This window comes from Thalia democratica, chromosome 3 (assembly GCF_965202585.1).
Source record: "Thalia democratica chromosome 3, ktThaDemo2.hap1.1, whole genome shotgun sequence".
NCBI classification, from domain to species: Eukaryota; Metazoa; Chordata; class Thaliacea; order Salpida; family Salpidae; genus Thalia; species Thalia democratica.
In genome coordinates this window covers 62,948,007-62,958,710 of record NC_139167.1, presented here as the reverse complement: position 1 = coordinate 62,958,710, position 10,704 = coordinate 62,948,007, and the positions used below count along the sequence as shown (strand labels likewise).

The window sequence follows — 10,704 nt, the reverse complement described above, 5'->3', positions numbered from 1 at the left end:
ACCTTTTTAAGATAAAAAATGTTTAATAGTAAATGCAATATGCTAGCAAATCTTTACACGAAAAAGTTAAGGCAAACTTATCAAGTAAAAGAAAACAACAGATTTTACTACGTACTGTATATTAAAAATATATGTTTTAAGAATTAGTCTTTTTGACATTGCATTTATTTAATAATAATGTACAAAAAAAAACCTCATAAAAGTTAAAAACTATTTTACTTGATTAGTATCTACCGTTAAACTTTTTATAAAGAAAAATAAAACTTTTTTCAAACAGTAAATTACTTATTTAAGTTTTGTTTATGTTAAAACAAATTTTTATTTTGAGGGAATAAAATAAGTTAAGTTATAGCATCCTTATAAACGTTTACGAACAAAACATCAAGACTAAATTAAATAATAAAACAAACTAATAAATGACAAAGTAAAAATGTTTAAAGCTTTGTTGGATTTTAGATTTGTGATAAAAATAAAGATGCAAAAATATTAAGTTTTTGAATTAAAACATAATAAAACATAAATTAACAAATGACAATATTTCTCAAATTTGTAATAGCCAAATTGAATAATTAAAAAAAATTATATGTTGAGCTTTGACTTTTTCTTGTGTTAAAAAATTACAGTTCACTGTGTTTGGGTTTATTTGATGACAACACTCTCACGATCTTGGTGATTCTCTTGTTCAGCATCCTTGTCACTTCTCTCATTTCAGTTGTGCTTATAGGTTCTTCCCAGTTTCTTCCAGGCAGCATCTGAGTATTTTTCAATTGTTTATATTTTATTTGTTTTGTTGACTTATAACTTATGGTGATGTTTTGTTCATATTACTTTGAGCTATAATTTTATGGTATTATAACTTAGGTAAAATTTACAGTTTGTTTGTAAATATGATATTTATTTTGAGTCACTTATTGTTTTTACTGTTACTACAAATAGAAATAATAAGAAAATATAATTTATGTTTTAAAATCGTAACTAATAAAAGTTTTGAAGTTTAAATTCATGAGTATAAAGTTTTACAACATGTGTTGTTTTTTTTATAAAGTCTTGGATATGACGTTAAACTGTTCTGGTGCATGACTCGATAACCGAAAGGTTTTTTTCGTGCACCAGGTCTTAGACCAAACTTTTTGAGTGTTTTTTGTCGTTCAATAAACAACATATATAAATGGCTTTTAAAACTAATAACATTTTTAGTCTTATAACAGTGTTTTAAAAAAGTTTTTTAACTGGGTTATCTACAAACAATATTTTTTTAACTAGTTCTGTTTCAAATAAAAACGTTGATAAATTTTCTAGTATTGTAATTTAAAATTAGATTTTAAAACTATTACTGTAAACAACTAAATTACTTTGAAACTTTAAAGCATCCTGGTGTGAAATTGTTTAATTTCTAATAGGAGGTTTTAAGCTTTATTTTAACAAAGAAATTTTAAAACAAGTAGAATGTAAGAGAGCTAAAAAAACAGGATTTTAATGTTAGTTAAAGTCAGGTTGAACTTCAGTAACTTTATATAAAAGAAATTGTGTTAAAAATAAAATTAATAGCAGTAAATTTTTATTAACTTAAAATACAACCACAAATTTCCTTTGAACTAATTTTTGTACAACTTTTAAAAGTATATAAAAAGGTTTTTTCATGTCTTGGTAAACACTTTTGCCGGAATAAATTAAAGAATAAATAGATACAATGAATAAAGATCCAATAAAGCTTTGTTTAAACTGTACTTCTAATACTGTATTTGAAAAAAAATTATATTGATTAAAATTAAAATAAAATGTCATAATGGCCCTATAAAGTATTATTTAAGAAAATAAAAGTATAGAGTTTTGTTTTTTGTTCTAAGGCATTTAACTTTTTTTGTATAACAAATAAAAATATCTTCTTAAGGAAAGAATTTCAATAGTTTTGTTTTTATTTGGGACACAAACATTTATAAACTATCAGTCTGCTTGTAGTCTTCATAGATGCATTGTTTAAATGGTAATTGTTTTCAATTATGTTGAAAGGTATGTAATTTTTTATTTATTTATTATAACACATACTTATATTAGCTTAAGACAGTTTTCTAAAATATTGTTGTAATTAAGAAAATAAATATAAGAAACAAAAACAAATATCTAAATATACCGTTCTGTAATCCTCATTAATGGTGTATAAGTACTTCAAAATGCTCATGAAGTCTTCAGTACTTCCGTATTTCTGCTCAATGTAAGGCAACGTGTTGAAATGCATTCCCCAGTTTCCCTTTGACATCTCCTCCTGCGATGGTTCCTTGCCCAACATTATAAAGTAGAACGGGTAAGTCTGTTTAAATGTTATAACAAAAGTTAAAACGTTGTTTATACAGAAATTAAATTGTAATTAGTGTTGTTTTACAGCAAGGTAAACTTCTTGAATAGTTTTTGACTTTATCGTGTCGATATTTTAATGAATAGTCTAATGAATATTTAGCATACAATAATTATCCTAAGTTTATGCTTAAAAAATAAGTTGTTAATGTTATAATTTACAATATAGCTTAGTTATATTATGGAACTTTAGCAGCAACCAATATTTTCTTAGCTATTTTCAAATAAAGTTTACTATAAATTTAAATAAATATTTACTTATACAAATTTTACTGACATTAAACAAAAGTATTAAAGTTATTTAATATCTAGTAAATGCCTCGATACAGTGAATATTTAACAAAAGATTAAGTTGAGATTTTGTTAAAAGCAAATAACTTTCAACTTAAACAGAAAATAAAATCTAAAACATAGGTATTAAAATTGAAAATCAGTTTATAGAAGGAAAACAGAAAATAAGCTACAAAATAAAAAGAGGTTAAACTTAAATAAGGTTGGGTTTGAAACTGTTGAAATGTAGATTTAGTAATCAAAGTAGTTCACTAATTAGTACAAGTTAAATAAACAGAAAAAATAGAAGTAACAACACAGAAAAGTAGCAATTAGTTTAAAAAAAATTAAATCCTTAAAATGTAAGTTAAGTTATTAACAATGATTAAAAACCTATCAAAACAATCAAAAACTAATAACTCTAATACTTAGATACACTTTATTAAAACAAACAAAAACAAACAAACCTTAGGTATTGGCATTTCCATCAGCATACCTTGCACGTGATGCAGATGGTTTTTGTCGATAACGCTGAACGCAAAGTGCGAATCGAAGTAAAATGAAATGGCGCGAAGTGTTAAGGGGATCCCCCCTTGTGACTCGTCGACCACGCATATTACTGGAAACCTGTGAAATTTAAGTTTTTAAGTACTTACAAACAGAAACATGTTTACAACTAACTTGTAACTAAAAATTTCTTTTTGATTGAGTTAAATAGTTTGTAACTATTTAATTCTAAATTGAAAATCTGACAAAATGTTAAGTCTTCAAAAAACTTTGACTTCTTGCGACTTTTACAAACATATGACTAGAAACCTGACAGGTAGAGATTTTGCTTATGGCGAATAACTATTTTTACAACGTTAAACCCTAGTAGTGGAAAATTTCAACTATATTACAGATATGATATGAAAACTGTGATACTTGGCTTACAATGTCAATGTAGAAATCTAAAATAGACAAATATTGAGCATTAATTTATATAGAAACAACTCACAAGTAAAAAGTAAAACAAACTGCACCTATGAACTTGTTTCTAATAATAAGCTTATTAGTTATTATTGTATTAAAGTTTTAACTTAATATTTTCAATGAAAGGACTAACGAATATTCTATTCTTGTAAAGCTATGAATAAGTTAATAAATAATCGGTAATAAATTATAAAGAAACTGCTTAGTAAGAGAGTTTTTTATACAAAACTAATTATAAATCTGTGAATTTTTTGTGTAGATTTTGATAGCTTTTATGACGTCAACTAAATTTCTTGTATTATGTTTTAAATTTTGTAATTGAAAGAATATTTATTAATATATGAAGTGTTTATGTTCCATAAGTATGCAAACGATGTCACACAAACCAAAAACCAAAATAAGTCTAAATAAATAATTCTAAAAATCTTTAAATTCGAAAACATATAGTGTAATTGTTCAGATAATTTAATTTTTTACTAAATATAGTTTTAATTTTATTTAAATTTGTACTGCAGTTTATATACAAAAGGTAATATAATATATTAATTGATATAACTAAACTCTTTTGTTTACTTCGTATTAATAATAGTTTAATTACCATCTATCGCTAATTGCATTAACTAAAAATATTCACTGTTATTTTACAGTGTTAACTAACAAATATTTTTTAGGAAGTCAACCAATATAGACATTATAACGATTTGTTTTAATTGCTTTTGTTCGTACGACCTTCTTATGGAAACCTCAAAGTATTAAAATTAACAGTAGAAGTTTTAATGTAACAGAAATTATAGGCTAAGACTTATAGTATCCGTTAAACTGATGATTTTTGTTTAATTGGATAGACTTACTAGGTGAAGACTTGTACTAATGTTTAAAAACCATACAATTAGATAAGAACTATAGTAAAAACTAAAAGGACCTTTTAGAAGTTTTACAGAAAAAAACATTGTAAGACGCATTTTTCCCTATAAATTTGTAACAACTCGTTATGATAACCTCAAACATTTGTATCAAATAATATAAATAAAGTTTAATTGAATTGGTAAAGACTTGTTGTTAGTCTTCAGTATCAACTCATCTTTATAGTTTCAACTAAAAACTTAACAACTTTTACTAATTATTTTCTAATAACTAACGAATATCAAATTTAACGAGTTAGGACAGTTACTATTTACTCAAAACCAACTTCCTAAGGAAGACGTGTAGTAAGCCTTAAACTTTTAGTTGATAGTTTATTAAACAACCATTAAGGTGATAAACTTTTATTGATAATTTATAGTTTTACTAATACTAGCTTTAATTAATAGAAGATTAAAACCAACTTGCTAGGATTAGATTTGTAGTAAGCCTTCAGTATCCACTCGTTGAACTTCTCCGGCCCCCCTCTGAAGTTCAGCTTCTCAAAATGGTCCTTGAAGCTCCCTGCCGCCATCCGTTCCGCTTCGATGGGTTTCCTCGTTCGCTTCGGGTAGAACTGTTTGGATTTGGCGGAAGTCTTCGATCCGTGATTGAACACGAAAGCGACGCCATGGCCTACGCTGTCTGTGTGCAGGTCTGCGTCCTGTTGGATGGATTTAGTAGGAAAAAGTGTTTAATCAAAAAAGGTAAACAAATACTAATAATTGTTAAATTGGTTTTCATTCTAGTTATAAAGCTCATGCCTGTCATAATGTTACAAACCAATATAGAATTATTGAAAACAGATTTTGTTTGTTTTAATAGCTTATTTAAGAACGGTTTTATAAAACAAGTAACTATATTTATTATATTATAATAATAGATTAAAAACAATTTAGAAATTATTGAGACTTAAATAACTATTTTTTTATTTTAATATTTATACTTACCCATTCTGCAATTAGCTCTTGTTCAGTTACAAAATTTATCATTCCATAAAAAACTGCTCCTTTAACTCTTTTTGCGTGTTCTTTCCATTTACTGTGAAAGTTAATTGCTATTACATAATTAATTTTAAGTAAAGCTGTTTAAATACTACTAGAAGTAAATAATTTTTTGATAAGCTAAGTTTGTACATTTTTATGGTGTAAAAAACTAATTAACTAATAGCAATTTTTTTTTGTACCACCTATCAAACAAACATTATTGTTTTGTTTAGTGTGGAACACTATTTTTAAGCAAAATGAATAAAATATTAATCATTTTAATTATTACTTAGAACATATTCTTTAATCTTTGTTTATTAAAAAGTTAACCTAATGTTTTTAAGGGCGAATTTCAGAACTAACTTTGATAAAAAAGTTTTAATTGTTTTAACAAGTTATTACAAACTAAACTTTTTTTTTACCAACAAAAACAATTTGTACAGACAAAAAACAACGATGCTACTATTACTAAAAAAAAAATTCGCAGTACTTCAATGTGCATTAACTACATTAAATATTAAAAGTCTAATCTATCTCTCATACTATTACAAACCACAAATACACATAAAATCATATTAGTTACCGCAAGAAACCACATTTCAAGTTCAAAACAAGTTCACTATAACACTAAACGGTAAAAAAAATTTTATTTGTAATTTTGAAATGAAAATAAAAACTCATTAATAGTTCTCAAACAAACTATTTTAATAATATACATAGCATTTTAATCAAATGCAATAAATTCAGTTCAATTTAATACTTTAAAACACTTATAAAAAACAAATTTAGCAATACTTTTAGTAATGTTAAAACTAATGACCCACGCTTTAAGTCTTTTTACAACAGAAAAATATGTAAATCAAAAGTATAATGCATAACATAGTTAGCAATGCAGATTAAAAAAAAAAAATTTTTATAAAACTACATAAGCGAATAACTAACACTTCGAGTCCATGCTTGTACACAACGACTATCCACGCATCATGGCTGGGAGTTATCAACTTCTTGAAGTTCTTTTTGTTTATCTCCACGATTCCCACATCTTCGTCTAACAGTCCGTATTCTGTGATGTTCACCGGATTCATGTCCTGACTTTTAAACTTCTTCTTTTGATCTTTTGCATATCCATGCTGTTAAAATGTTTAATTACTGTAAATAAAAAGTTTTGTTTTGCGGCGTTCCTTTATTGCTTGACTATACAATAAAGTTAATTAGCTTTTAAATGACTGATTGTCTTACTGACTTGATATAAACATGTGCCATTATCTCTAGACACAGTTTTGAGGGTTTTTTTTAGAAAATTTAAAAATAAAGAACTATAATTCATCTTGTTATAATGTTTATATCTCTTTACTATAATAGTGTTTATTTTTTTTCAATATTTTCAAAATCTAAAAAAAAATTCTTTTAACTGATGTTAGCAAACTAGTTTATACTATATTTTTAATGATTTGCGCTTCAAAGGCTTTTTTTCTAAATATAATTTAATTAAACTGTATTGTTTATTTTAAACAGACTTATGAGTTTTGTTTTTCGATAATATTAAATACAGAAAATTAATGTGATAATGTAAAGTTTAGTAGCAAACGTTTCTGTGTTTAGTGACACTTGAAGTCTACTTTTTTTTTTAATTTTCTACAAAACCATTTGTGATCTTAAACAAAAACAAAAATATGAGTTTAAGTTGTTGTACCTAGTTTTTAAACTTAAACTGTAAATAGACTTTTTACTTTTTTAATGATAAAAATTGCTTAGAGTACTTTGTTGGCCATTAGCAAATAATATTTATTAAAAAAAACAATAAGTAGATTCTATATTTAGATTTAATTGTTTAATGTTGTTAAAGATGTTTTATAAAAGCAGTACAGGAATAAAAGTTCAAGATAAAAAGTTGTACCAAACATTGAAAGTTTAATTAGCATGATATAATTTATTATTATTTTATTTTTGAAACTTTACAGTACTAAGACTTATGCACCTTTTTAATCAATCAAAGAAAGCCAGTAAGTAAAATAATTGATGTGTTGTGTTAGTTAAAGTTGTCTATTACATAGATATTTTAATATCTACCCATTTTTTAAGTAAAATACAAATTTTAAAAGCTATTTATCTTAGTTTTATTAGACAACCTTTCTGAAATCAACAAGTCTAAATATCATTACTAGCCTATGTTAAATTTGTAAGTTCTTATTTCGAATTTTTTTACAAAAACTAATATGTTTACAATCACATAGTTAAAGAAAACATTTAAAACTCCTAGATTAAAAAGAAGTTAAACATACTTTTCTTGTTAAATAAAAGTTTATTTTACTCGTCCACAACAGCAAAAACAAACAATTCAATGAAAATAAGGTTTACCTAGTTTTGAAACAAAATTTAATTTATTGTCTAACTTAAGTAATTTACTATCAAGTCATGCTGCAAAACTTTCATTACTTTATAAGTTAACTATTTAAAACAAACCAACTTGTATCAACGCAACAGCTACCAACAAAGCAACGAAATTAACCAAATTTCCCATCATGTATAATTCACACAAAGCAACTTATCACCAGCGAGTAGAGCCACGTAATGAATATAAAGTTGCCGAACGGTGAGTTTTATTCAATTTTGCCCGAGGCGATTAAAGCTTTCAAGTGAGAAATTGTTTGTAGATGAGTGTGATCGGTTAACTGGCAGCAGTGATCGTAGTTTGAACTGTTACTGTGTATATGCAAAAACTTTAATATTTTTTACTGAATAAAAGGATACTTCATTGTTTTGCTGAAAATTTAAATTGGGAGAAACATAAGATGAAAAAAATTTTGACTTAATTAAATTTTTAAGCTAAATGTATTTAAAATAGAAAACTAACTCTTTGTAGACAAAAATAATTTGACTATATTGTTGCTTTATTTACTTATTGATGTTTATTTGTATTATTTAACAAGCTCTAGTAATTAGTATTTAAAAAAGTTTTGTGGATTTAAGTTTATACGTATTAATATTTGTTTATGATGGAAACTACTGTTACTATATAAGTAAATTCTTTTTTTATTTATTGCTACCTATTCACTGATAAAAATATAGCGAAGTATTTATGGATATTTGCACTGAGTGTCTTTTTATATTCTGTTGAAAATAAAAATACACTCTCAAAATTTAAAATTTTGATTGTATTTATTAATCAACATTAGCTGCAAAATAAAAAAAATATTATTTAAAACTGTCATTTATTAAAAGCAACTAAAATAGTTTTACAAATGCTAACTATAAATCAGGTAAATTTTATTAAACATATTTTTGGTTTGATTTCTCTTTAATTTATCAATAATTGAAAAAAACTTGTTGGTTTTATAGAAACTAAATATATGCAAAAACGTTACTTTCTACAAAAAACAAATTTTACAAATATTTGATTTATATCGCCTGATACTTAATTAATTGTTTTTTCAATAATATGGTAAAATTATATCTACATTTATCTTATAATATAAAATATCATAATTTAAAATTTTGTGAGTTTAAAATATTTGACTTAAACTTTTAAAATGAACATTTTGTTTTGCGAATATGTTTAAATGTCTAAATAATAAAATCTTTGTACAAAAATATAAAACGCAAAAACCAAATTAAATTGAATTACGCTTTTTTAGTTAAGTTTAGTTTATTTTTATACAAAATTAACATCACAAAGTATAAAATACTGTAGTAAAGATAAAAGTGTTTAAACTTTAAAACTTTGTACTTTGAAATTTAACATGAGTTGAATTATAAAAAAAAAGTTCCCTAAATTCAAAATAAACTTTTTAATGAACAAAATTAAACTAAATATTAAAAGAAAACGAGGGATAAATAGTTTTAACACCACTTTAAAGTACAAACTTTGTAGTTTTATTACTTTAAAATATTTAAACATTTTTATTTGTGAACGTGATTTAAAAATATAAGTAAATACAAAAGGTTCAAACCATATAAAGGGTTTTATTTATTAAGTTTCTTATTATTTTAAGCTAGATTCAGCTACTTCAATATTTAAAAAAAAATTATATAACATTTAACTAAAATCAATACGTGGTATACTACTTTTTGTTTCTATGAAATACTAAAAACATAATTTTTTTTAAACTAACACTTTTAAAGGTTATTTGTAGCAACTTTTACAAAAGTTAATAATAAAATAGATAAAATTAATAAAAAAAATTTGTAACTTATAGACTTTTATTAATATATAATCTAGTAAACAAATTATAGGTTTTAAGCATTTATTGCTTCCTAATAAAAAAGGTAATCAAAAAAATCCTGTTTGTTAAAGTTTAGATCAATAAGTGTTTTAAAAGCTTTGCTTAAGAACTATTAAAAATTTTATTTTTGTATTTAGAAAAATTCTATCTAATATATTCACTGGAACACTAGAAATGTCCGTAGTTCATACTTTTGGTTTTAATTTTTCTGTTCTCTTAAATTACCATACCCTACAAGAAGTTACGCACAAACTCTGACTATAAGCTTATAAAATTTTAAAAAGTTTAAAAAAAAACTGTTGATAAACTTTTGTTTTGCTATAGCAAAAATTTTAATTATTTTTTTTGTTTTTGTATCATTTTGCGACGATACATTATAAATTTCTGAAGTTTGATGTAATATAATTTGATGAAATAGAATAAAATAAAATTTAAAGTAAGTTGAAAAATAAGCCTACTGCTTACTTATTTTAAAATTTACTACCAAAGTTGTTGAATATTAAACATGTTAAGTCTAGTTATAAAAATGCTTTGAAAATACTAAAATTTGTTTGTTTACAATATTTTTCTTTCAATTGCATATTCTTATTTAGTTAGATCTGAGTTTACTTGGTCTGTTCTGAGATTTTGAAAACTTCAAAAACATTCTGAGTGGCCACTGAGTACCCGGTAGTTTGCTTAGAATTTATATTAAAGATGTAAATGTAAGTAAAACTGACGATTTTATTTTCATAAAATTTTCTAAAGCAAACTAAACTTAACTATTTATAAAAAATATTATGTAAGTAAACATTTTATCTATTAAAGAGCCATAGCTTTAAAAATTCTGCTTATATTAAAGCAGGATCCTGTATGTTTTTTACTTTGATATTTTCTTTTCTGTTTACTTTGTTTATAATTTTTAAAGCTTTAAGTTTGATTAGTAACAAAAATATCGTTTAATTTAAACTACTTGACCAAGACATCAAAAATAATATGACAAAAAATAATTAAATAATAGA

General features: G+C 24.3%; 1 protein-coding gene across 1 annotated transcript; it reads right to left on the bottom strand.

The window, feature by feature from the left end:
- Window positions 1-484: 484 nt before the first annotated feature.
- Window positions 485-8,038, bottom strand: LOC145831942 (uncharacterized). Its single transcript, XM_082939297.1, has 7 exons — window positions 7,948-8,038; window positions 6,423-6,610; window positions 5,445-5,535; window positions 4,920-5,158; window positions 3,090-3,249; window positions 2,132-2,308; window positions 485-752 (listed from the first exon to the last, which is right to left on the bottom strand). The coding sequence occupies exons 1-7, from the start codon at window positions 8,002-8,004 to the stop codon at window positions 618-620; spliced, it is 1,047 nt and encodes a 348-aa protein (XP_082795423.1). The 5' UTR covers window positions 8,005-8,038; the 3' UTR covers window positions 485-617.
- Window positions 8,039-10,704: the final 2,666 nt, after the last annotated feature.

Excerpts from the sequence above, each read along its gene's own strand:
- LOC145831942 (XM_082939297.1), bottom strand. The coding sequence starts at position 8,004 with ATGATGGGAAATTTGGTTAATTTCGTTGCTTTGTTGGTAGCTGTTGCG. Across the intron at positions 5,159-5,444 it reads AAGAGCTAATTGCAGAATGG|GACGCAGACCTGCACACAGA; the intron begins GTAAGTATAAAT and ends TCCATCCAACAG. Across the intron at positions 2,309-3,089 it reads TGGAAATGCCAATACCTAAG|ACTTACCCGTTCTACTTTAT; the intron begins GTTTGTTTGTTT and ends ACATTTAAACAG.